This window comes from Macaca mulatta, chromosome 13, assembly GCF_049350105.2.
Source record: "Macaca mulatta isolate MMU2019108-1 chromosome 13, T2T-MMU8v2.0, whole genome shotgun sequence".
In the NCBI taxonomy this organism is placed as follows: domain Eukaryota; kingdom Metazoa; phylum Chordata; class Mammalia; order Primates; family Cercopithecidae; genus Macaca; species Macaca mulatta.
Genome location: NC_133418.1, coordinates 98,465,633 through 98,492,212, shown reverse-complemented (window position 1 = coordinate 98,492,212; position 26,580 = coordinate 98,465,633). Strand labels below are relative to the sequence as shown.

Here is a 26,580-nt window from a genome sequence, read left to right as displayed (position 1 = left end):
TCTCAAGAGGAAGAAAGGCCAGGGTCCAGCCAGGATCTTTGGCTTCACTCTGGCAGGAAGAGTCGCCCTCTCTTGGGCCTCCTCACTGGGCCAGGGTGGAGGTCAGGCTCCTGGCACCTGGTGGACACTGCTGGGTCTTGAACCAGAGAGGCCAGGGCCCCTCCTATCCTCATCTCCCCTTCTCTGAGAAAGGCAGGAGATCTAGCCCCATCCCTGTGTTAGAGCTCCACCTCCCTCAGGGCCTCTGGGGAGGCCTTGGCCTTGCAGTTTGATCTGAGTTCCCTGCTCCCTGCCCAGTGAACTCGGGGGTGGACGACTGGGTGGGGGACTATAGAAACATCTTCCCACCTCTTGGATGTCTCTCCAGAAGCTCAGCCCTGTACCCTGAGCCCAGCTAGGCCTAGAGAGGCCTGTCAAGGGGACTAGGCCCCAGGCCTCTTCCCCGTGTCTTGGGAGCAGTGGGCAGCCAGAGGGGCCCTTCCTGTTACCTCCGGAAGCTCTTCTCTCCGGGGGGCCGGGAGCTGGGCCGGGAGCCTGGGAGCAGTCCATCCGTCTCTTGGCTGTCCTTCTCTTCCTCTTGAAGAGACTCATCTCCCAGGAAGTCCCCATCATGCCAGGAGCCCACCGTGCCATCGGTGGCCTGATACCGGACCTCCACGCACAGGCTGGTCTGAAGGGAGGGAGGTGGTGGTGAGCAGCTGGGATGGAGACAGCTATCTCCACCCCGTATATATGGCTGCTTGGTGGTGTTTACACAGCGCTTCCACACCCTTGCCTCACTGGAGGAGGTTAGGATGGTATGATCCCCTCTACCCTATTTTGCTGATGAGAAAACAGAGGCTCTGAAAGGCTGACTTGCGCAGACCCAGTCAGCTTATTGGGATCTGACTCCAGGTCCCGCTGCTGGTGGCTCCACTCCTCCCTGGTGCTCCAGGTGGAGGGGCCTGGCCTGCCCAGGACAACTGAGCCTGGACTCATCCCCTGAGTCCACTGTCTACATAACCGAGAATGTCGTTTAGCATCCCCATGATCAGGTCACCTCCTCTCCTCAGAACAAGGGCTGCCTGCAGGCATGAAGCGCGACCTGCCAGAAATCGGCTTGTTGGAAATGTGACAGAATGAGCTGAAAGTGGCCTCCAGGAGAGGAGCCCAGGCCCCAGGCTCACACCCACCCTTTCTACCCTGGAGAGGGAAGGAATCTTGGGAGCTGCCCTAGGGTTTTCCTCTGGGAAAAGTAGAGCACTCAACCCAGGCTCAGGCTTAGCAATGGAGAATCATGACTGGGCTTCCTGCTCTGTGTCCTGGGGCCATTACTTTCTCGCAGCTCTAGTTTCCCCCCAGTGCCCAGGGATCACCCTTCCTCACTGGTCTGGAGGTAACTTATGCCTGTGCCCCAGACAGGCGGCCCTCACTCAGTGCTTGGACACTCCAGCACCCAGGCTTAGATTTCCCAAGGAAGGGAAAGGTGCACATATTTTCTGAACCCTCACTGTGCTAGACATCATGCTAAGATACTTTAATTTTAATGTCCACTCATTTGATCTTTTCAACATTGCAACCTACCTTACCTCGCATATCAGGACGTTAAGTTACTTGCTTTAAGTCACACAGCTACGAAGATCTGAGCTCAGGCTGACTGACTCTAAGCCCCATGTCCTTTCCGTGGAACAAATGTGACCCTCTTGGTGGAACCAAGGATGTTGTTGTGGGAAAATGGTGGTCTCTGGCATTGGAAGTCCTGGGTGTCCATGCTGGCCCTGCTGTCGACTAGCGTTCTGACCGTGGCCAAATCCATTCCCCATCCAGGACTTCATTGTTCCCATTCATAACAATGGGTAGCAGAGATGGGTGGCAAGTGGGCCAGGAGATCTGTGAGTACTTTCCTCCGCTGACATCTTAAGTCTGATTCTGAAAATCCAGGGTGTGGGCTGTGCTGTCTGTCCATCCCTGCTCACTCCCTAATTCTCTCATCTCACTTCCCACACTACACTCTTCATCCAGGCTTCTGTGCTCTCCTCCCAGCCCGCCTTCCCATGGGTGTCCATACGCAGTTTGTTCTGCACCCCTTCTCCCCTTGCTGTGGTGGCTGAGACCCCGGTAACTTTAAGAAGCCCTCTCTGCCCACCCCTGCTCATGGGAGAAGACGGTTCCTTCTTTTCTAGCACCCTGTGGCTGCAGTCCTGGCTTCTGAGGCTGTTTCTCCTGGCCAGTACATAGGGTCATATATTACACAGGACCCCATTGCGGGACAATGGCACAGCCCCATTTTATACATGGGTAAACTGAGGTCAGGAAATAATAGCTAACAATGTTATAGATTTATTGTGCATATCTGTTCTAAGTACTTTCTGTGTATTCTCCTTTAATCTTCAGAATAGTCCTGTGAGGTGGATACCATAATTGTGCTCACTTTGAGGTGATATGTAGCTTGCCCAAATCACAGTTAGTGAGCGACCTAAGATTCATACCCAGGGTCCCTGTTCCTCACCATCATGCCAACTGCCCACGAGCGGCCATGGCTGAGTTCAAGAGGACTGAAGAATCTGAGCAGAGCCTGGGGCCAGGCTGTCTTGGTAGGGTTGCCTCCTTCTTTGTTAGAACATGTATCAGGTGCCTCTGGACTGTGCGTCACTAGTGCATGCATGCTCATGCAAAAGTGCTGGGATGTGACAAACAATAGGAAATGAGGTCCCTGCCCTCCTAAGGAGGACTGGAGCCAGATACACAGAGTGAAGGTCATGCCCTCGAGTGCCAGCGGGGCTCAGTCTGGTCTTTGGATGACGACAGGAGCCTCTTTAATGACTCCTGAGCTGGGTCCAAATGGAAGGGTACATTCTCACCGTAGGAAGGACAGGGGTGCTTCCTGTGGGGCAGCAGACCCTGCCATGCCACAGGGCCTCCAGCCATGACCACAGATTGAGCCGTTCCAGCAGAGTCTGACCTGAGTCTCCTCCTCCCACCACACCTCGCTATGCACGAGGGGCATTCCCCAGACCACCCCATGTGTGGGGCAGGGAGAACAGACCCCCAGATGGCCCCATATGGGAACGTCCAGGAACTTCCTGGGGCACACCCACCTTGATGATAGCATTGTTGTCATCAATCAGCGTGTCAGTCACCTCCACATGGCTCTCCTCTACCACCTTCTGCAGCACCATACGGAAGGTCCCGATGAGCCTAGGGACGGCAGAGGGCACATGGTGGTTACATGCAACAGACCAGGGTGAGGAGCAAGACTGATATCCCAAGAGCTGTGACTGCTTAGGGAGGACTGAAGTGGGCTTGCTGCAGCTCTGGGCTGGGCTGGAGGTGGCCTAGGAGCCAGGGCTGGTTGCAGCCAGGGCAGCATGTCTCACTGTGGATGGTTGTTTGTGGGAGGCCCATTTCTTTGGCAGAGCTCCAAGGGGCAGTGAGCACCCTTAGGGGATGTCTACAGAATGTGGGGAAGAGTGCATGGAACCCAGGTTTAGCTGAGCCCTTGCAGAGAAGTTTCCAGATGCTCAGTGTGGAGGCTGGGGAAGGACCTGAGGTTCCTGGATGGACAAGTAGCTCCTCCGGCTTCTACTTCCCTAATGATGACCGAGGTTTCCAGCCCACACCAACAGCACTCACTCATCCATTCCACATCCGCAGTCTGTAGGTTCCTGGATGGCAGGAACCTGTGTGATGGCAGAGCCCATGGATCTGCACAGCAGGGGAGAGGCGGTACAATGCTTTGGTTAACAGCACAGTCCTGGCGTCAAAGAGACAGGGGTCTGAATCCAGCTCTGACATTGACTAACGAGCTACCTGCTTCCTGGGCAACTTCCTTAAACTCTCTCAGTCTCAATTTTCTCATAAGATGAGCTGATAAGCCCTACTTCACAGAGTTGTTGTTGGAAGACTGAGTGAGATCATCTGCGAGTGTTCTTATCAGAGCCCCCAGCACAGCCAGCACTCCGAAGCAGTCTGGTTGGTCGTTATTCATGTGCTGCCTCTAAACTGCGAGCCTCTCCAGGGCAAGGGTAGTGCTTTCTATTCCAGCCCCCGTTTGACATTTCTAGCACACTAGAGATCTCAATATCTGCTGGCTGAAATAATGAACAACAGTGGGTGCCCAATAAATGCTGATGGAGTTGACTTCAACCCCATTGCACTCCACAGTCAGAAGGCATTTGCTGCTCTTGGAGAGAACGGGGAACTCAGAGAGACGTCTTCACATCGTGCTTCCACATGGGGTGGTTGAGAACACACACACCGTATCTAGCTGAAGGCACAAAGGCGAGGGAAGCATCCAGGGTGTGTGAGAGCTAGAAGGGACCTTGGGCATCATCTGATGCTGCTTGAGATTTATAGAGGAAGACGGTGAGGCTACGGAAGGGGAAAGGACACAGCTAATTAAAGCCAGATCTGGGTGAGGTGAGGAATCAGATGAATTCTGACTTAGGCGTGCTTGATGTCTATACCACCTTGAGGTCTATGGAGGGTGAACACTGATTTTTAAAAAATCCTCCCATCTCTGTGAGGGGAGGAAGCGGTAGGGGCAGCCCTGAGGGATGGATATGAAATGCTCCCCTCTGGAGCTCAGAGCCCCATCCACCAGCGCGCCCCACCTCCCCAAGGGTGAAACTGACCACACCCCTCCTTCACTCTAAAGCCAAACTGGGCTTCTGGGCTCTTAGAGCAGCCCCATGGAAGCCTTCCATAGCTGCATGCACCTCTCCCCAGCTCAGGCAGTGCCCCAGAGACAGAAGTGCTGGGCTGGCGGCCAGGAGCCCTGGAGCCACTGCCCCTGAGTCTCAATTTGGTCTTTATAAAATGAAGAGGGAAGAGGACTTTTAGCTTCCGTACCATGTAGACATTCTAACAGTAGACCATGGGCACAAAAGAATACGCTCATCTTTTCTCAGCCTCACCTCTTTTTGTTCTAAATCAGTGGTTCTCAAACTTCAGCATGAACAGAATCACCTGGAGGGCTTGTGAAAACACACATGGCTGGGATATCCTCCTCTGTGGATGTGCTGGAAAATGTGTCACTGGTGGGAGAGGAGAGGTGCTGATCTGTAGCTTTTGCTGGTTTCCGAGGTATAAATACTCCCGCCATGGCCAACTTTAAGCTCCAAATGCGAAGTCACCAAACTGGGTCCACTGGACTTCAGTTCACACCACTGGCCCTGCCCCCAGGGCTCTGATTCAGTGGGTGGGAGGGGGGCTGAGAATGTGAATTTCTGACAAGTTTCCAGGTGATGCTGAAGCTGCTGGCTGGGGAGACACTTTGAGAATCCCTGCTCTACTGTTACCCTTTGTGGATGGCTATTCAGATGCCTTGATTCCCCTAGGACCTATCAAGCACCTGTTGAGCATGGGGCAATCAGGCACATCTTCCTCCAGAATTAGATACCTAAGAACAGCAGAGGCAGCTCCCCAGGATCCATGGAGGTGCTGCAATGTGACAAGACACCCCCAGGGGGCAGGGTGGAGCTATTCCCCCTGCAAGTGCTCAGAGAGGCATCTTGTGCCTTCTAGGCTTAACCCGCCGGAGTCTCAGTCCTTAGACTTGGGAAGAACCTGAGAGATTTTGCTCAGCATCCCTTCCAGGAGGAATCCCTGAAACAGCCTCCCTGATACGTGCTTTCAAGCCTCTGATAGATACTCCCGTGGTGGTGACAGTGATGGGGCTGTCACTGGTAGTCCATTCAGCCACTGCTTTAATCACATAGTGTGCTGAGCGAGACTGGCCTCCAAGCAAATCCCCCACTCTTCACTCCCTGGTCCGAGCCCTGTCCACATGCGACTAATTCCATCCCTAAAGGGAAGCAGTGTAGACAGTGAAGAGCCTGGGCTCTGGAGTCAGACAGATGTGGGCTCACTCAGCAGGACCCACCCCCTGGCAGCGGTGTGGTTTGGGCTCCTTGTCCTAGCCCTCCGACTTCCACCGGACAGTGGTGAGGAGACTGATGATGTGAAATTCCTCTAACACCACCGGCACTCGAATGCCAGCCCCTCCTGCCTCCCTAATAATGCGCAGGGCTGGCCATCTGGAGGGCCCACCCAGGGGGGTCTCCTTTGCAGGATGGGCTTCAGGGGCAGAACCAGGCTGTCCCCCACCCTTCAAGCTCTGCTCAGTCTTGCACGGCAAGAGCTTGTCTATGTCCCGGAGAGTGGGACTGGGACGCTAGGAGCTTGCAAGATTAAAGGAATCAATTTGCCACACTCCCAGAAGTGGCTTGGGGGGTTTTAACTCCTAACAGTTCATCCCCAACCTCTCTCAAATAAAAGTAAAAATTATATTATTTGACATGGACAATTGATATTATCTCAGCCTTATGTAAAGTATAAAGAAAAGCAGTTTTATAAACCTTGGCTCTTTATACAGGTCTGTAACATACCATTTAAGCAAAAACACAGTGCTTGCCATGAAAATAGTTTCAAAACAAAGGCCCTGGCACTGCTTCTAGGATGCCATCCCTCAGCCCGTTCTCTGAAGATATTCTCTGGGAAGAAGCTGGGACAGGAAGAGGTAGGGAAGCCCCTGGCTCTAGCCCTTGTGGTGACCCCAGAGGCGACCCTGCTTGCCGCAGCTGGCCTTTGTGCATCCTGGCTGCACACATAATAGGGTCTTGATCCTCTGCATGGGTCAGCATGGAGGAGCTGCCTGGGAGAGTGGGGCCCAGGACAACTGAGGAAGGGTGGGTTCATATGCCCCTTAGACAGCCAAGTCACTTCCCTGGGAATGGAGTTGTGAGTCCATGTGTTCTGTGGGAAGGAGCACTGGCCCGGGCGTCAGAAGGCCTGGGGTGAAGACCTGACTGTCCTGAATCTGCTGCGTGACCCTGGACAAGAGGCCTCTCTGGGCCTCAGTTTCCCTGGGGCTGTTAGGCAAAGGAGCTGGGGCTAACTCCATGTCCTCTGACTACTTGCCTTACATGGCCATCCGGGTCACCATGGCAAAGAGGGTGCCCCTCACAGGGGCACGAGGGGCTGGGCAGCTGGGCAGAGCTAGGATCCCCACATAATTAGCTGGCAGGAAGAGGCCTCCAGCCCAGGTGGGCCCACAGACTGACCACAATAGAGTGGCAACTGGGCACCAGAATCCTGTCAATAATTCATCACTTTCCCCTGGGAGCCCGTGTCAGGTGTCCTGGGCCCTTCAAGGCCTCTCCTGCTCTCCTGGCTCCTGAATTATTCAGGGCCCCTGGCATTCTCAGCAGGCAGGAGGCTGGAGGCCAGGCCATGGCCCCTCAGAGGTCCCAGACAGGCAGAGCTGGATGCACAAAATCTTCTGAACCCAACATTTCTTTCCTATGGGGAAGCCCAAGATTCCTGGACACAGGTCTGTGTTCCAGATGGGGCCGAGCAGACCTGGAGGTCTCCTGGTTTCTTCATACCATGTCTGCCTCCTGGCAGCCTCTAGAACCACTGGGTGAGGGGCCAGTTTCCAAGCTGCTCTCGGCTTCTAGGACAAATCCCTCTGTCTGAGATGGCAGTGATGGGATCAGGCTCATTTCTCATGCTGGGCCCCACTCTCCCAGGCAGCTCCTCCATGCCTCCTTTAACTCAGTTTCCCCAAGTCCATCAGTCATGTGATGCTGAGTGTCACCCTTGAGTGCCCTCAGTCCTTCAGAAAAGAAGGGCCACTCTGATTCCCTCTCAAAGGCTCTCCCACTCCCTGGGGTATACAGAGGGTATACCCCTAACACCACGGGGGCATTTATTCATTCTTTTATTTCACAAAATAATCAGGGACCTGCTATGTGCCAGGCACTGTCCCTAGCAGTGGCCATGGCTTTGCTCATTGCTAAGCCCAGTGCAGACCCAAAGACCCCCTCCACTCAGCCGCCCCATGAGAAGGAGCCTGGGGTCTGAGCTGGGCCATGTGGGGGTTGAGGGCAGTGGCCTTATTGCTCCCCTGGCCTGGCCAAGGCAAATGCCAGGATGGGGAGACTTGAATGTCATATCATTCCAAACACCTTTCTCCCACTCTGACCCCCACAAGCTGACCTGTGTCAGCCTGGGCCTGTGCTTTCCACGAGGGGACCTCTTCTTTCCCATCACCGCTCCGCAGCCAACAGTGCCCTAGGCATTCTCTAGGCTTCCACAGAAATGGCAGAACCTCTCTCACCGGGTCTGGGCCTCCCCTTGTGGGGTTTCCTGCCTTCTCTTGGATGGGGGCAGGGAGGGAAGAAGAAGAGGAGAGCTAGGATAGGAACTATCTCCCTTTCTGTCTTCCTTCTTATTGGCACTTAAGAACACCTAATACAGGCTGGGTTTGGTGGCTGGCACCTGTAATACCAGCACTTTGGGAGGCCGAGGCAAGTGGATCACCTGAAACCAAGTTTGAGACCAGCCTGGCCAACATGGCAAAAACCCTGTCTCTACTAAAAATACAAAAATTAGCCAGGCATGGTGGCGTGCACCTGTAGTCCCAGCTACTCGGGAGGCTGAGACAGGAGAATCGCTTGAACCAGGGAGGCAGAGATTGCAATGAGCCGAGATCACGCCACTGCACTCCAGCTTGGGGGATAGAGTGAGACTCCATCTCCGAACAAAACAAAAACGAAAATACCTAATAGAAGCTGGAACTTTCAACATATTCACTGCATGGTAGTCAATTTCCCAATCTCCCAAATACATCTGATTTGTTCGTAGCAGTCTTTTGATGGGCTCAAGGGTTTCCAGCATTTCAGTGGTTAGGCTGGCAGCTTTCATTGTAAATTATTTAACAATGTCTTCCATGCCCTCGGTTTCCACCATCACTGCTCAGATATTTTGGTTTCTGGGAGTTGGATTAGGAAGAGGAGGTAACAGACATACATTCTAGCCCTGGCTCTACCATTGTCTACCCCTGTGATCTCAGGAGCCCCTCTGAGACTCGGTTTCCCCTCCTGCACAGCGAGGGTTGTACTGGCCAAGCTGTAAGGCTCCTGGATGCTTTGGCACCTACAGTTGGGTTCCTGCAGGGGCTCTCAGGTGCCCTCCCTGGTGCTTGACTTCTGATTCTGTTTCCTCTTTCACACCCACTTGGCCTGTGTGTGAGCCTTCCACCTGTTCCTGTTTCTCCTGTCCTCATAGGTCACAAACCCTCATAGTATCTCACCCCAGGGAAGAAGGCTGTGCTTCACCTTGGGGCCCCCTAGTGGGGAGTGTCTCACCAACCTTGCTTGTGGGTGCCAAAGGCAGCTGCCTGAATGGTGTGATGCCATGAGAGGCAAAGGGAAGACCTTTGTGCCCTAAACATCCTCCCTGTGGCCCTGCTAGCAGGCCTGAAATGCCCTTGCTCCATACTCAGCTGAGATTTTGAAAGCTCCTAATAAAAGCCACAGAATCAGAGACTCCTTGGAGCCCATGTGGTCGGGTCTTTCCTGACTCAGAAATCCCCTCTACAACGTGGCCCACTCTTTGCTCACCCTCTCCCAGTGGCAAGGAGCTCACTGCCTCCTAAGACAGCACATTGGCTGGAGAGTGCTGGCTATCTTTCAGTGGTCTGCTGTCTTCCAGCAGCCTGTCCCTCATCCTGCCTCTAGGTACACACCTTTCTTTCCTCTTCCTGTGGCAAAAAACTTTCTGGGAGGGTAGTGGCAGGGACTGTGCCTAAATCCCTCATCTCAGTATCTCCAGTGACTAGCATAGTGTCTGACTGGCAGAAAGCATTTGTTCACTATATGTTTGATGAGTGACTGCAAGGTTGGATGAAAAGATGGATGGATAGATGGATGAATGGATGGAAGAATGAAAGGATGGATGAATGGATGGAAGGAAGGATGATGGATGGCAGGATGGATGAAAGAATGAAAGAATGGATAGACAGATGGATTGGTGACTGGAAAGATGGAAGGATGGGCCAGGAGTGGTGGCTCATGCCTGTAATCCCAGCATTTGGGAGGCTGAGGTGGGTGGATCACTTGAGGTCAGGAGTTCGATACCAACCTGGCCAACGTGGTGAAACCCCATTTCCACTAAAAATACAAAAATTAGCTGGCATGGTGGCGGGCACCTATAATCCCAGCTATTCAGGAGGCTGAGGCAGGATAATAGCTTGAACCAGGGAGGCAGAGGTTGCAGTGAGCTGAGATCAGGCCACTGCACTCCACTGTGGGCCACAGAGCAAGACTCCGTCTCAAAAAAAGAAAAAAAGATGGAAGGATGAATGAATGGATGGATGAGTGGATGGAAGGATGAATGAAAGGATGAAAGGATGAGTGGTGGATGAATGGATGGAAAGATGGAATGATGGATTGATGAAAGAATGGATGGGAGGAAGGATGGGTGAATGGATGGATGGATGGATGGATGGATGAATGGATGGATAGGATGGATGAAAGGATGGATGGATGAATTGATATATGGATAAACGGGTGCATAAATGAATTGATAAATGGATGGAGAGATGGATTGATGAATGGATGAATGAAAGGATGGAAGGATGGATGAAAGAAAGGATGGATGGATGAATCAACTGATGGATAGACAAATGGATAGACAGATGGATGAATAACAGGAAGGATAGATGGATGGATGGATGAATGAATCAATGGATTGATGAATGGATGAATATGACCTCTATGATTTTCCCTTTCATGCTCTCATCTATTTGTCATAAGTTAACACTTAAAGTCCCTTTCCTCCTGGCAACTATAGGGTGGTGCCTGCAGGAATTCTCTGCCACCAGTGTCAGAGCAGTGGACTCCTTGTCTCTCCTGCTTAGATCAAAAGTGCTTTAATTCTATTAGTATGATTTAGAATGAAGCCTACTCTTCTTTTCTTTGTAGTCTCCTCCCACTGTTGAGTTAGTCTGAGTCCTCAGTGAGCTAACACCTCCACATCTTTTGGACATGTTATAGTTAAGCCATGACCTCCAGCTTGTATAAGAGCGACCGACTTTTTTAAAAGAGATGGGATCTCACTATGTTGCCCAGGCTAGCCTCAAATTCCTGGGTTCAAATGATCCTCCTACCTTATCTGCCCAAGTACCTAGGACTACAGGTGTGTGCCACACCTGGCTGTCATTTTTGAATCCAAGATAGTACTTAGCCACTGTTCCAGCCTGTTCAAATCCTTCTGAATTCTTCTTGTGACCCAGAGAGAAGGACAACAACTACTTTTATTGAACACCTCATAGTGATAATGATCGTACGGCAGGTGTACTTCACTTGCAGAGTGCAAGCTCCATGAGGGTAGGCAACCCCCCCTCTGCAGCACCTAGTTCAGTACCTGATACACAATCAGCGCTTAGTAAACATTTGTTGAATGAGTGAGTGAACATCTATCTCATTTAATTCTCACAGCTGCCCTTTGAGGTAAATACTTGTCTTTTTCACACATGAGCACATTGAAATCAGAGAGGTTATGTAACTTTTCCAGGGTCACACAGTAGATGACTGACCTGAGTGTCTGAGATCAGGCTTGCCTGACTCCTAAACCACCACCCCAAACTGTCAAGCCTGTCCTCAGGGCTACAGAGTGTTTCTTGGAGAAGATCTTCAGCCCCTCCACCTTTCACCTCTCCAGTGGGTAACTGTACCCCAGCATAGCATTGAGGGAGACTTAAAGAAAGGGACAGGAAGCTTTGATGGGGTTGGAGACAGAAGGGGTGATAGGAGGGTGGAATGTTCTTGGCTGACAGCAGCTGGGAGGACTGGGGGATTCTGACGACAAGATGAGGGAGCAAAATGGGGATCAAAGACCAGCCCAAGACTTCTTCGGTCTTTGAAGATCAATCCAGGGCAGGTTGGGAGTGTAGGTCCCTCTTTTCAGCCCCAAACATACGGTAGCCCAAGGAGAAGGGCAGCCTCCCAGCCCCTCCAGGCCTAGCCCACACTTACTTGTTGCTGAAGACTTTGCTGTAGTTGAAAACCTGAATCTCCAGCATCTCATTTCTGTCAATGCTGCTGGCCACTGGCCACCGAAACGTCTGGGGAGAGAGGAACAACTGTGGCTTTGGTGGCAATAACAGGTAGGAGCCTTGGGGCGTGGGAGGGGAATCTCTGTTGGGTCTCCAACAGCCAGAATGGCCCCTCACTTGGGCCCAGTGCTCCCCAGGGACAAAGCATTGACACCTGGAATCTCATTTAGTTCCAACGACCACCTTGCAGAGCCGGCATTGGTGCCCACTCCTCTTTCAAAGATGGTGCTCAGAGATGTTGGAGGACCTGCCCAAAGTCATGTGGTAGGTGAAGAGTCTGGACCTACCAGGACTTTTGACTCCCTACACAGTGCTGCTTCCATGGCCTCCTAGTTCCTGAGGGGGCTTGGGAGAAGGCGGTGCAACCAGGGTGGTGGTCGGGCCCCAGGGAGACAGCAAGGATCGTGGGTGTGAGCCTAGTTTTTGGCGGGTGCTGAATGGAGCTGTGAGCTTCCAGCTCTCTCCCATCAGGATCACCCTGACTGGTGCGAGCTCTGCCCCAGACTCCTATGTTGAGTTCAGACCACTCCTCTGCCAATGGTAACATCAGGGACAGGTTTGAGCTGATTAGTGTTCCTGGGGTCAGGCCCACAGCCTGTCCCCAGCTCACTGTTTCTGGATTCACCCTTACCACTTCTGTGTTGCTTCCTCCCTAACTTAATGTTAGTGATGAGTAGGAATTTGATTGGGATTTTTCCTGGTGCCCTAGAAATGGCAACAAGGGCTCAAAAGAGAGGCTAAAGTGGCCTAGTGCCCCATTCTGTAAAAAGCTGCCAATGGGCAGAGCTGGACATCTTCCCAGGGCTTCCTCAAAGGCCCTGTTACCTCCAACCATCACCCAGCCCACCTTCCTGGGATGGGACAGAAGACTGGGCAAGGGAAAAGTGGGAAGAATTCTGTCCTGGGCGTAGTAGTGTTTTTGTGGTGCTTCTTGGGGAAACAGCTCATGGCGATTAGGTACCGGCAAGAAGGGCAGCATGGCATGCAAATCCCCAGTGGCATCTGTAGGGCGTGGACTGGCAGGAGGCCCATGGAGCACTGCAGGGCAAGGAGCCCAGCCTGTTGGCTGTGGCAAGTCTTCGAGTTGCGCTCCATTGGCCAAGTGGGGTCGAGTGATCTAATGACACTTTTTCCATGGGCTGCCCACCAGGGGAGGATGTGGAGGGCCTCAGCAGGGGTCCCTGTCCCACTCCATGTCCTGAGCCACAAGCATGAGGGAAGGGGGATGGCCAGGGGTGAATAGGATGCCAGACTGGAGTAGGAAGCCCTTCTGGACAGGACCAGACAGCGCTGAGGTCTGCTCAAGACGCTGTGGAGAGACCGTGTCAGGGAGGATTTTGACAGATCGGGTGGAAGACAAGTGACTTTTATTTTTTAGCTCCATTTTTATACCCTACCAAATTCAGACTGCTCAATAGGCCAATAATAAATAATAATAGTAATAATAGCTGCCACTTCTGGGGAACTTTTTCTCATGCAAGGGTCTGAATGCTCTATGTGCATTCATTCATTTAGTCTTTCCGATGGCCCGAGAGGCAGGTAGTGGCTTCTGTGCTCTATAAACAAGGAACTTGGCCTCAGAGCAGCTGCGTGATTCGGACACTCCGTTGGTGGCTGAGCAGGCCCTGGGAAGGAGGCTTCTGAGAGCCCACCCTGCATGTTTGCCATTTCCAAAGCTGAGATTCCTTCTCCCAGCCTGGGGACTCAGAGGGCTTGGGCACACTGGGCCAGCCCGCAGGTCACTGCCCAGTGTGGGCAGGGCCTGTTTCAGGAAAACAGCCTTTGTGACATCTCCCTTCAGGACGGGCTAAGTCCCAGGGAGGACCCGGCCTTGGCATAAGAGGGAGGAAGAAGCAGAGGAGGGGGAGGGGGTCTGCAGGGTGGAGTGGGGAGGGTTCTGAGCAGGGCCTAGGGAGGGCTTTAAAGGCGAGGTGGGCACAGGGCAGAAGGGTGGGCTGAGGGGCCCAGGAAGTGGAGGCAGCCCAGCCCACAGGCCTCATTCAGCGGCTGCGGCTCCAGCTTCTGGATGCCTCTGGCAGCTCAGCAGTGTGTGGTTTTCTTAATGAAGCTGCTTTTATGGGGCTGCAGGGAAATAAAGCAGCCCAGGAAGGCCCAGCTCATCAGTCACAGTGCTGTGTGGGAGTGGGGGGCCGCAGGAGCCGCCGAGATTCGGTTTACTGGTGATGAAGCGGGGAGGAGTGATTCAACCCCCTGAGGGTCTGTGGGTGGGATTTTGGCATTGGAAGGAGAGAAAGATCAGGAATAAAGGACATGACCTTGGAGATGGCCCTGTGAAATGGATGGCGGGTGTTGAATGGTGGCCGGAGGCTGAGGCTAAGGGACCTGGGGAGGGAGACTGCCTGGCTGGGGGGCAAGGACCAGTTTGTTGAGTGAGAGTTGGGTGTCAGGGAGGGTCCAGGAGAGAGGGGGCTTCCAGAAGGGCCCCTGACTGCAGATGAGAATAATCAGGGAAGCGTGTGTAGGTGTGTGGCTCAGGTGCCCTTTCAGGAACTCATCAGCCAGGTCTGGGCAGTCCCTGAAGACGTCAGAGGGGAAAGTTCTTCTTGGAGGCTTTCTGGGCGAGGGAGAAGACAGGGTCCTCACTGAATCACAGCAGCTTCTTCAGTCTCTGACTTGCTCCGTGCTTTACAGATACCTCGTTTTCCTCCCCTGTCTCCCTCCCACATTTTCCACCCACAAGAGGCTTTCCCCTCATTTCTCTTTTCCTTCCCTCCCGCATCGTTCCTGTGCTTTCTTCTCCTCACCACATCCATTTTCTCTTTCATCAGTTTCTCTCTCTGTCTCTATCTCTTCCTTTGTCTCTGTCTCCCTCTGTCTCTCTTAGGGGTTCTTCATCTGGAAGAACTGGAATTGGAATCCATTCCAGAAGCTTTTAAAAATCCCAAGGCCCAGGCCTAGAGACGGGTCAAGCTGGCACCTCTAGGTGTGGTCCTGGCATCAGTGTGGGGCCTCGGAGGGTGATGGGCCTCCCGGCTAGAGGGAAGTGACTCAGGGTCTGGGACTGGGGGTTTCTCCCATTTGGCCTCCCTACAAGCAGAGGCATGGGCTGTAAGAAGGAGACTTTTTGGGTTGAATTTTCCTCTCTTATCATCTCTCCTTTGTTAAAACTTTTCAACGGCTCCTCCACAGCTCCCTGAAAGAGGTGGGGATTCCCTTTCCCAGCACCCAGAGACCCCCTTGCTGTGCCCAGACAGCATTGCCAGCCCCATCTCCCATTGCTGACACCTTATTTTGCTCAGGCAGCGTCTGTGAGTTCTGGGTACCTTATAGAGCTCCAAAGGACATGCCCACCCTTTGCTTCTTTTTGTTCTTCTGACAACATTGAGGCTTGTATCTCATGCAGACTGGGAGTCTCCGTGGTGTTGTAGGAACTCTAAGTTTGAGTCAGGAGACTTGAGTTCTAGCCCTGGCTCTGCCACTCACTAGCTGTGCCTCAGCTTCCCCATCTGTGAAATGGGGGGTGACAATATCTACCTTAGAGGGCTATTGAGAGAATTGAATGAGATCTCACAGGTGACAGCAGTCATAAGTGACACAGCACTGCAGAACGCTTTTGGTTTAGATTTTCCCAGTGGGAACTCTGTGCAGGTCTGCAGCTGTCCCGTCTCCCTGTCATGCCACCTCCCTCCCCCTCGCCCCCATCACTTTCCTTTTCTGCCTCGGCCTGTGGATTTCACATGTCTCTTTCACTGCTTCTTCTCTTCCTAATTTCAGTTTTCATTGTTTCCTCATTTTTGTGGTTATGTCCTTTCCTCCATTTGGGGTGACATGCTGAGAACACAGCAAGACGAGATGAGGACTTTGAGGGTTTGGGAGCCACACTCCTCTCCTGACTCTGCCATTGAATTTATGAGCTACTAGATTGAAGGAAAGGGGGCTGGGTGCAGTGGCTCATACCTGCAATCCCAGCATTTTGGGAGGCCGAGGTGGGCAGATCATTTGAGGTCAGGAGTTTGAGACTAGCCTGGCCAACGTGGTAAAACCCTGCCTCTACTAAAATACAAAAATTAGCCGGGTGGGTGGTGCATATCTGTAATATCAGCTACTTGGGAGGCTGAGGCAGGAGAATCGCTTGAACCCAGAAGGCAGAGGTTGCAGTGAGCCAAGATGGCGCCACCGCACTCCAGCCTGGGTGACAGAGCAAGACTCCGCCTCAAAAAAAAAAAAAAAAGATTGAAGGAAAAGGGCTTCTGAAGGAAGACTTTCATCTGGGTAGCACTTAGTACTTCCAGAGCACCTTTTACCCATAACCAAACTCACAGCAACATGGCAAAGATGTGCTCCTTTTACAAGTGGGAAAGCAGAGAGGCGAGAGTTGCCCAGGGGCACAAGGCTGCTTGGTGGCAGAGGCAAGATTCAAATTCAAGTCTCAGAATGCTTAGTCTGGAGTTCTGCCTTAGGGCTTAATCCACTACACTGAACCCTCTCCTGAAGCCTGGTACTGCTGGGCAGTTAAGCCAAACATAGTCACTCAAGATGTCACGAGCCAGCAAGCCTCATGCTGGGGGCGAACATTTGCCGAGTACTTGCTGTGTGCCAGGCTCTGTGCATGACGCTGTGCAGAGCACAGGGATGCAGGTTGTTTCTCAGTCCTGGGGATAGTACTGGATAGTTCTGGAGACAGACACTGACCCGGAATAGCAGCCTGGGATAAGACTGTTGACAGAAGCAAGACGGTAGGTAGTACAGATAGGGAGGGAAAGAGGGCCTCTGTTGCGGGGGCGGTCTCAGGAGCCCTGGGAGTGCTGAATCCTGACCCAGTTTTCTGGTCTAGGCTTAGCCCTGACCTGGCTGGTGCTGGCCAGGGCACAAGGTTCTGCATCCTATCAGCCCCAGTGATCTAGGACTCTGCAGAAAAGGTTTCCCTGATGCACTTTGGAGAATGACCTGGATTATGTCCAGCTTGGCCCCTGACTGGGCCTGGAACCATCCTAAATCAGCAAGGTAGCATCCTTAAAGGGACAGGGTTGTAGGTTTGGGGGAAAATATTGAGATGCACTACAAAGCTTTAGAGCAGGGGTCCCCAAACCCCGGGCCATGGACCGGTACCAGTCCATGGCCTGTCAGGAACGGAGCCGCACAGCAAGAGGTGAGCGGCGAGTGAGCGAGTATTCTCGCCTGAGTTCCACCTAATGTCAGATCAGGGACAGCATTTGATTCCGATAGGAATGTGAACCCCACTGTGAACTGCACATGCCAGGGATCTAGGCTGTGCACTCCCTAAGAGAACCTAATGCCTGATGTTCTGAAGAGGAACAGTTTCATCCCCAAATCACCCCCGGCCACCACCATCCCAGTCTGTGGAAAAATTGTCTTCCATGAAACCGGTCCCTGGTGCCAGAAAGTTGGGGACTGCTGCTTTAGAGTATCGTGGGAAAGAGACAGATTTGCGAGCTTAAAGACCTGGGCTCAGTCTCCCTAGTGTGGCTTTTTCACTTTCCCAGGACACAAAGGCTGAGTCTCTCTCTGTCTCTCTCTCTGTTTCTGTCTTTGTCTCTGTCTCTTTCCCCAGCTTCTTCAGAGTTGTACGTTAAATGTAGGATCTCAGATCTCAGCTGGTCTTCTTGGGCAATTCTCTTCCCCATTCTAAGACCTGTTTCTTCAAGTGCAAGACAAGAGGGTTAAACTAGATGATCTCTAACCTTAGAGATCAAGGTGATCTAAAGTCCCCTTAGGTGATCTCGTCTGTGCCTTGACTGCTTCCTTTCTATCCAGGCCACAGCAAAGGGCTTGATGTACCACTAGCCCTGCTGAGCCCACTTGGTCTGGGCACAGGCCTGTGGTGACAGGTGCCAGTCCTAGTGAATATCACTGTTTTGTTCATTCTTTCACTCGGCAACATTTTCTGAGCTCCATGCTGGGTGCCAGGCCAATGATGAACAAGACAGGTGCGTTTCTGGCCTCCAGGAGGTAACAGCCCATGACTTCCAGGGACAAGCAGAAAGGGGCAGATAATGCCAAACTCCCCTGCCCTGTCATCCCCCAGGCTGGTGACCTCTTCCTCCTCTGGGCTCAGAAGGCCCAGGGTCCCTCCTTGTTGGTAGTGGGTCCATCTGCCCACCAGACTGAGCCCCTTGAGGGCAGGGCTGAATCTTGTCTACTTTGCAAATGACCACAGGTCCTGGAATCAGATAGACTTGGGTTTAAATCCTGGTGTGGCTCCTTATCACCTAGGATGTGACCAGCCCAGCAAGTTCTAGAGAGTCTAATGCTTGTGTCAAGCTCTCAACCCATCTTGCCACACACTAAGTGCTCAGTAAACAGCAGCAGTTCTTATCATTGCTCCAAGTACTATTGTTACTCTGGCCTCTCCCCTGGGGCCTGGTCCACACAGGGCCTGTGTTAGAGCCAAAGCAAACTGGCTAAAGGTGGCTACTCCTGCTTCCCCAGGGCACAAAGGCTGGGTCTTTCTCTGTCTCTCCATAGCTTTTCCGGTGTTGTAGGTTAAATGTAGGAGCTCAGGTTCCAGCCTCTGGGAAAGGAGACACCATGTCCAGGCTCTGTTTCCACCCATTGTTGTAGAGAGCATTGTCTTTCTTCCATGGCTTCCTCCTCCCCACTCAGGTTCCTAAGCCCAGCTGCTGCAGCCCCTCTCACCCATGCCTGAGCAGAGGAGGGGCCCCTCCCTTGCTTGGAATCCCTTACCTAGTAGAGCTGTGAGAGACATTTGCTTTCTTGTCTGTCATTTCATTTTTTTTTAGCCTTGTGACAGTCCCGTGGGGGCAGGTAGAGCAGGGAGCATATCCCTCTGTTACAGAAGGGGAATGCAAGGCCCAAAGAGGTTCCTCAGCAAGGACTGTGGTGCAGGTCTCATGACTCCCAGGCCACTGAGTCTCGCTAAGCTGGCTCCTGCAGGCCCTGGGCAGAGTCAGGCGGAGAGAAGAGGCTTTCTGGAAAGTCAAGAGGCTTTTGGGGGATTTGAAAGGGCCTCTTTCCCAGGATATTCTGGAACCACTGGCAGGCAGGTTCTTTCAGGGAGATGCCAGGGAAGTTTACGACTTACCCACTGGGTCTAGAGAGAGAGGTTAAAGCCAGGGTACGGTTCCAGGCTATCTTTGGGATTGGGCTGACCCAGGCCTCCGGGCCCTTCCTGAACAGGGGATGGGAGGGTGGCCTTCCTGCTTCGTGGGATGTGCACTGCTGACCAGTGGTGGCCAGGGCTGCAGCCACTTCGCACAGGGAGAAATGGCGGTAGGGGGCATGGAGAGACTTCCACACGGGCCTTGCAGAGGTGGTGGGAGTCAGGCCCTATCACTGTATCCAGAGAGGGCTTAGGTCTCATCTACGCAAGAATTCAGAGCCCTGGCTTGGCCGCTTCCAGCTCTGTCACCTGGGGAAGGGTAGTTACCATCCGAGCCTGATTTCATCTGTGGATTATTTCAGAGATTGAGTGGAAGGGGCATGGCTCAGGAAGCAGCTCAGGGCTGCTTCTGGGGCTGCCACCATCTTCCCACGGGGCTCCCTGGTGGGAAGTGCGGGATGGCCTGAGTGTTGCAAGTCATTTTACATCCTTGCTCCCCACCTCACTAAATGCCAGCAGGTTCCTCATTGTGACAGCCAGAAACTCGCCTGTCTCCCCAGTGGGCGTGCAGCACTTTCCCCAGGTCGGAGCCACTTCTCCCCATCGCGTGCCCTGCTCTCTGACCCTAGTCACATGCTTCTTCCCATAAATGCCTGGCTTCTGCCCCGCCCCAGTCTCTCCACACGGACTCTGGCTACCCCATCCCTAAGCTCCCATACAGATCATCACAGGGTGTTGAGCCCAGGTTCCTCCCTCTGGAGTATCTCAAGCCCAGGCTGGCATTCATTAGATGCTCAGAATGTGGCCTCTTGTTCAGGGCCAGCAGAGACAGACTCTCCCCCTGAGGCGGGTTGGGTAGAGTTGGGAAGAGGAAGGACACGGTGATTAACTTTGAATGTCATGCATACCTGTGGCTCAGGTGTCCGGGGCGCTGGGCATGGAAAGGGGTGGCAGTGCCCTTGGAAGGGGCATCAGGTTGCCCCCTGGCTGGATGCCTGGGCTGACATGTCCCCTGGGAGTCTTGGGAGGAGGGAGTCAGATGCTGTGCCTGGTGGATTAGTGGGCAGAAGCCCAGGGAGGTAGGACTATGGGAAACTGGGCCAGGCTGCTGGAATCTTCACCCAGCCAGCCCAGTGCCCTGACTGAGAAAATGGGGAGGGGAGGGAGCAGACCGGGTGTATAATGTGGCAAGCCTGAAGCCTCTATGACTGCTGTCTCAGTGGGCAGCCATGGTTCCACTCTCACCATAACCCTCCATTTTGTTAATCATTTTACAGAGACCTTCACACCCATCACCAATCCCATTTGACAAAGATGGTGGCGGGTTTAGAAACCGAGGTCATTGTACAACCAGGAGGGGGAGAAGGTAAGGACAGAAACTTCCCTAGCTCTAGTGATTCACTTTAAATGAGCAATTCACCTGTCTTGCGTAGCAGTAGGGATGTACCAGGGAGGTAGTGGCAACTGCGCCCCACAGTGGTTGGGGAGGGCGTGGTGCTGGGCCGCGACGGTTGATGGCTGTGTCTGAGCCTGAGTGAGGAACGAGGCTTTGCTCCCTGTGTCTCCAGCTCTGGGTCGATGGACACAGCCACATCATGTGGCCCGGTTTCAGAGGGAGGGAGACAGCTGGTGCCAAGTGTCAGCCTGGTGGCTGCTCAGCCGAACGCCAGCAGCCAACCTCAAGAGGTACAGTCTGCCATAAGGCCCTTCCCAGCCCCCACAGAGCCAAGCAGGAGAGCCAAGCCCAGGCGATGGGGGTACACTACTTGAGGGTCACCATGGAGCTTCCAGTTTGGCCAAGATGGTGATGAATGACTGCTGGTCCTCACCCCAAAGTCAACCCTGGAGAAACTACAGCAGCCAGAGGGGAATATAGATTCTGGAAGCAGCAAACAAATAGATGAAAGAATGTGAGGAGGCTGAGGAGGCCGCGGGCTGCTTGAACTGGTATGTGTGTGTAAGGATGGGGCTCCCAGACAGGCCAGGTGCCGAGGGGACGGGCAGGGAGAGGGAAGCATTGTTAAGTCCTCTCACCGCTCCCAGACACTCCCGTGGGATGGTGTCGCCTACTCCTTTGCTGATAAAATTGTGACAACAGCCCAGCTGGAGTGAGGATTGAGAAAAATCGTTGTCAATAGACCAGCAGCTCACGTCTTTTCTCATGGCACCCCCAGAGTTGTTGCTGAAAATCCAGACTGTCTTCTCTTCCCCATGTTTCCCCTCAAGGTCTGGAGATGGCGCCCTGACTCAGGTGGGGTGCTTGACAATGTTTCCCTGGTGACCGGGGCTCCCACCTCAGTGCCTGGGGCTGCCCTGCTCTTCAACCCTTGAGGACTGACACAGATTGGCCTTTGCGATGTCCCCAACACTCGCCTGCCTTGTTGGGCCCTCAGCTGGTGGCTCACATTCAGGTCTACAGCACCTGTGGGCTCTTTCTCCACAGGGAATAATAGGCCCAGACCTGGCAGGGCTGTCGAGGTGGGCAAGGCTGCTGTTCCCCTCCTCACCACCTCCTTCAGGAAGCAGCTGAGAGGTGAGGTGCTCAGAGCAGGCTGGCGCCTGGGATTTGGGGCCAGTGTGTGCCCACAAGAGGCAGTGAAGGGTGCTTGCTCCCCTCTGGGCTCAGGGCTGAGGGAGGGGGTGGTCTTGGGCCTCCTACCTCGTCAAAGTCAGCCACATCCTCACAGTTCTCCAGGACCCGGGAGTAGAAGGATTGCCCTGCAGGGAAAGAGGAAATAAATTCTAGGGTCAGACCTGTCCATACCACCAGCGTGGGCTCAGACCTCCTCATCCTGGGAGTCGTCCTGACAGCATTTGACTTGTCATGCAACATGGGACCTCCTGGCTTGCACAGTTCTCCCAGGGTGAGGCCAGTCCCCATGCGGCCTCTTCTCTGACCCTCTCAGCAGTCCCGTGAGGGAAGCCGGTCAAAGGCCATGAGTTCCATGTTAGGAACGGGAATCCTAAGGCACAGAGGGCCCAGGCTGGTCAGAGTGGCCGTGGAAGAGGACCCCAGGAGCTATTCTCCACCACGCTCTTCCCCCGTGGATCTCTCAGCCTCCTCTGCAGCCTCCCCAGCTCTGGTGGTAACTCCCGGCCCTGCTGCCCTGAGTAGAAACCTGGTACAGAGGGTGTAGCCCCTGCCTGCTGATGGGGGTCTGTGAAGCCCAGCTTCCTTCTGCAGCCACCCCAGGGGCTCCTGCCCAAACCAGGTCCCCAAAACCAAGTCAGATCCCAGAGTTATTCCCTGTGGGACAAGGGCTTTCCCCTTCCACCACTGTCATGGTTTTCCATCTTCCTGTCAGCCTTAGCAGAGAAGACGGTCTCTGGCAGTTTCCTCCTGGGCTCTATTCCTGCCCCCACTTTCCCCACTGGCACGGGAAGTAGAGCGTGTATGAGATGGACACCCATCATCCCAGGCTCCCCCATCCGTATGCCACCCAGTAGGGCATGATGGGAGGACAGAGGGAAAGCTGCCCTCTTTGCTAGTCCAGTTGGAACTGGCCCAAGATGTGGGGAGAAATAAGTCAGGAGAGAATCGAGGGCAGGTTGAAGGGGCTCCAATGTGTGGGAAACACCAGCTAATTCAGTTCACTTTGAGAAGTAGCCGCTGGAGTCTCTGATGTTCCAGGCCATGTCCCGGGGCCTCGGAATAGAGGATGGACCAATGACAAAGGCACAAGCTCCCACCCACAGGGAGCTGATGGTCTAGAAGGGAGGCCAGGAGCCAAGCAACAGGGCACTAGTACAAGGGAAATACCTTTTTTTTTTTTTTTTTTTTTTTTTTTTGAGATGGAGTCTCGCCCTGTCCCCAGGCTGGAGTGTAGTGGCAAGATCTCGGCTGACTGCAACCTCTGCCTCCTGGGTTCAAGTGATTCTCCTGCCTCAGCCTCCTGAGTAGCTGGGATTATAGGCGCCTGCCACCATGCCCAGCTAATTTTTGTATTTTCAGTAGAGACAGGGTTTCACCATGTTGGCCAGGCTCATCTGGAACTCTTGACCTCAAATGACCCGCCCGCCTTGGTCTCCCAAAGTGCTGGGATTACAGGCATGGGTCATCGCACCAGGCCTCCAGTGCAACACCATTCAGTACATACTCCAAGGCACAATTTTGCACAAGAAACAGTAATGGTACAGAGAAGGGAGGATACATACTGTTTTAGGGGTGGGATGGAACCACAAGAGAAGGGACTGTAATTTCTGTGAGGAGAAACCTAGAGATAGGATGAGTTAAAGAAAAATTTGTTGCTTAGAATTAATTTATTATCCTCTGTCAATTCCATAGTAAGGGAAAACAGGCAGCATGTATATTAGAACTCTGTTAATAAAAAAAAAAATACCAACACCCAAATTATATGTATATACTTCTTCTATGAAGAGACAAACATCTCAAACCATTGAAAGTGGTTACCCACTCCGGGCGCAGTGGCTCACACCTGTAATTCCAGCACTTTGGGAGGCCGAGGCGGGCAGATCACCTGAGGTCGGGAGTTCGAGACCAGCCTGACCAACATGGAGGAACCCCATCTCACTAAAAATACAAAAATAGCTGGGCATGGTGATGGGCATCTGTAATCCCAGCTACTTGGGAGTCTGAGGCAGGACAATCGCTCGAACCCAGGAGGCAGAGGTTGCTGTGAGCCGAGATCACGCCATTACACTCTAGCCTAGGCGACAAGAGCAAAACTCCGTCTCAAAAATAAATAAATAAAATAAAAAAGAAAGAAAGTGGTTATCCCTGGGGAGGGAGAGTGAGAAGGTACGGAAAGCAGCATGCTTTGATGCGAGCCACCACACCTGGCTGAAAGACAAATAAATAAATAAATAAATACATGTGAATTTGAATTTTTTTCCAGTAACCATGCTTGCTTTTAGTAATTGAAAGACAAATGCCTTTTTTTGTTTGTTTGTCTTGAGATGGAGTCTCGCTCTGTCACCCAGGCTGGAGTGCGGTGGTGCAATCTCGGCTCAGTGCAACCTCTGCCTCCTGGGTTCAAGTGATTCTCGTGTCTCAGCCTCCCGAGTAGCTGGGATTACAGGCATGCGCCACCGTGCCTAGCTAGTTTTTTTACTTTTAGTAGAGATGGGGTTTCGCCATGTTGGTCAGGCTGGTCTCGAACTCCTGGCCGCAAGTGATCGCCCACCTCGGCCTCCCAAAGTGCTTGGATTATAGGTGTGAGTCACCGCACCCAGCTGAAAGACAAATACCTTTAAATATCCACCAGTATAAACCATTTCATTGAAGGACTCTCTCCAGGTTGAAGCCATTCCTATTTGGGGGTTAGTTTGGGTTGTCAATGTTGGAGACCATGGCATGGGGGGAGCGGACTATGCTCCTCTCCCTACAGAAAACCTGGGAGACCAGGCTAGAGTGGCGCCAGGACAAGGAGGTACTGGAGGGGTCAGAGGTCCTCTGAACCTTCCCTGTGATGGGTCTAGGGGCTGGGCAAGGAACGGGGCTCAGCAAAACAGGCTTGTTCCCTCCAGGAATTGACCTCTCTCCTCTGGCGTTGGTGGCCTTATCTGTTTAATAAGAGCTCTCCAGGGTCCCAGCAGCTTTTATGACCCAGGAGCTAGTCCTAGTTCAATGCAGAGCTCCCCTCTGACAAGGAGGGCTGGGAATGGAGGGGTCGTTGATGTCAGATCCACTGAAATGGGGAGTGTGGATCCACTCCGAAAGGGTGTGTGTTCGTGTGTGTGTGTTTTGGGGTGGGGGTAAGTGGGGAAGGGCTGGCTGCATCTGAGATAAGGAGCAAAAAGCCATGCCGCAAAGCAGAGGCTATCTATAAAGAAAAGAGATGTGAAGTAAACAAGATGGGAAAGAAATAATCTTTAGCACTAGCCAGGGACATAAAAAAAAAAAAACAATCAACAAGAAATATCTCAACAGCAAGCCCCCGGGCAACCAAGGGAGGAGAGGGAAAGTGCCTGAGGTTTGAGTTTTTAATTTTCCCCACAGGTAACACACAATATAAATTGAGAATCAGGTGAGCATGTTTGTGTATAAGGCCTTCACCTAAAGACCTGCTGCTCTGAATAATCAAAGACCTTTTCATCCTAGAAGATTTTAATGAGCCTCAGATATAGCTGTCCTCCAGGGTCTCTTGGAGTGAAAAACCGAGCAACCCAGCAGAGGATTGGGAGACGTTGGGGAGGGGCCCTGCTCCAAGATGGTGTCAGATTCACATCATCTACAGGAAGCACCAAGGCTCAAACCCTCCCCTGCTTGTGCATTTGTCCATAGCTTTGTTAGAGAGGAAGTAAAATATGTGAAATTAGCCACTGCAGAATTTATACATCAGGGCTCTGTGTCGAAATGTGCTAAAACCTCATTGATTTAGGCCCTGGGGATTTAGAGATGGTGAATATTTTCAAACAGGATGAGCTAAATTTACCTCTAGCTATTCTTTTTTAAAAAAGGTTTGCTGAAACACATCAATCATATAGAAACAGTGGAAAGGCCAAATTATTAAGAAAACAAAATGTCCTTCAGCATTTTGGATGAGCCATTTCAGGAGGGTATGTACAAACAGTGGCTGGCAGTATTCAAGTGGTTCTGTTCTGTTCCCTGGAGCAGAGCCAGGGGACCTCCATCATCTGTTCCAAGTGATCAGGGGAATGACTAACTCCATCTCTTGTTTCAAGTTCATTTCCACTTAACATCTACTCCATTCAACGTCAGTCTTGTTGACATTCCAGCTTCATTTTAAATGGCTTTCAGACAAAACCATTAAAAATCCCAATATCCAATCACCTTTCTTGCCACAGAGAAGATGGAGAATAAAGCTTGAAAGAAAATAGCCTCTTCTTTACATGGAAAGGCTGTTGTGGATTGAGTGAGAAGGAGGTTAGATGGGGAAAATAGGACAGCATCCTCCTTCCTTCTGAGGCAGCTGCTTCTGGGATAGCTGAGCTGTTTGGTTTGAAATAAACTCCTCCCTGAGTCAATAGATGGAGTATGAATAGCAGAGTCTGCTCAAAGTGTAACAAGCGCCATGGTATCAGATATACCCATTTCTCCATTCACCACTTAAAAATATCCACGCGGCAGCTCTTCTCCTAAATGGAGACGAGCTCAGTGCTTGTTTCAGAAGCAGGATGGCATGCTGGCCTTTCATGGGACTTGATTTAAGGGGACAAAATATTCCATCTGCACAAAATAGCTCCCTCTTCCAGACAGCTTACCCTGCTAGGGCCACGCATCTGAGAAAAGGCAGGTATGCAGGCACATGGCTGCCAGCCCATGTATGTTCATTCATTTCCACAGGCAACCGGGGCTTTCTTGCTCCTGGCTTGTGTGCCATTTGGCCTTCACAGAGGGGAGTTGTACAAAGACCATTCGAATCTGAACGATGCCTTTAAGAGCATATTACAATCCAGAGGGAGATATGTCAGACATGGAAAATTCTGCTGATGGTATAAGGCAGAATTTTGTCATTGGCATGCAAAAAGTGTAAATAAAGTGAAAACCCAGAAAAAGGAGCAATGACTCTCAACATAACGGATTAAGGAGGCATTGTAGAGGCACAGGCATTGACACTGGAAGACGAGAAGAAATCTGGATATTCAGACAGAATGGGGAGCAAGGAGAAGGCGGGAAATCCAGGCACAGAGAACAGTGTAAGGAAATGTTTGAAAGCATGGAGCAGAGAATGGA

At 52.4% G+C, this 26,580-nt stretch overlaps 1 protein-coding gene across 6 annotated transcripts in view; it reads right to left on the bottom strand.

The window, feature by feature from the left end:
- Positions 1-26,580, bottom strand: part of OTOF (otoferlin) — a 103,362-nt gene that overhangs the window by 60,500 nt on the left and 16,282 nt on the right. For 5 of the 6 annotated variants that reach the window (XM_077959864.1, XM_028831868.2, XM_015111892.3 and 2 more), the window contains exons 2-5: positions 21,583-21,641; positions 11,802-11,890; positions 3,078-3,177; positions 489-670 (exon numbers count right to left, since the gene is read on the bottom strand). In XM_077959864.1, the coding sequence (XP_077815990.1) occupies positions 489-670; positions 3,078-3,177; positions 11,802-11,890; positions 21,583-21,641 (430 nt within the window). The remainder of the gene's footprint in view (positions 1-488; positions 671-3,077; positions 3,178-11,801; positions 11,891-21,582; positions 21,642-26,580) is intronic. The other variant, XM_077959865.1, reaches the window with a different exon arrangement.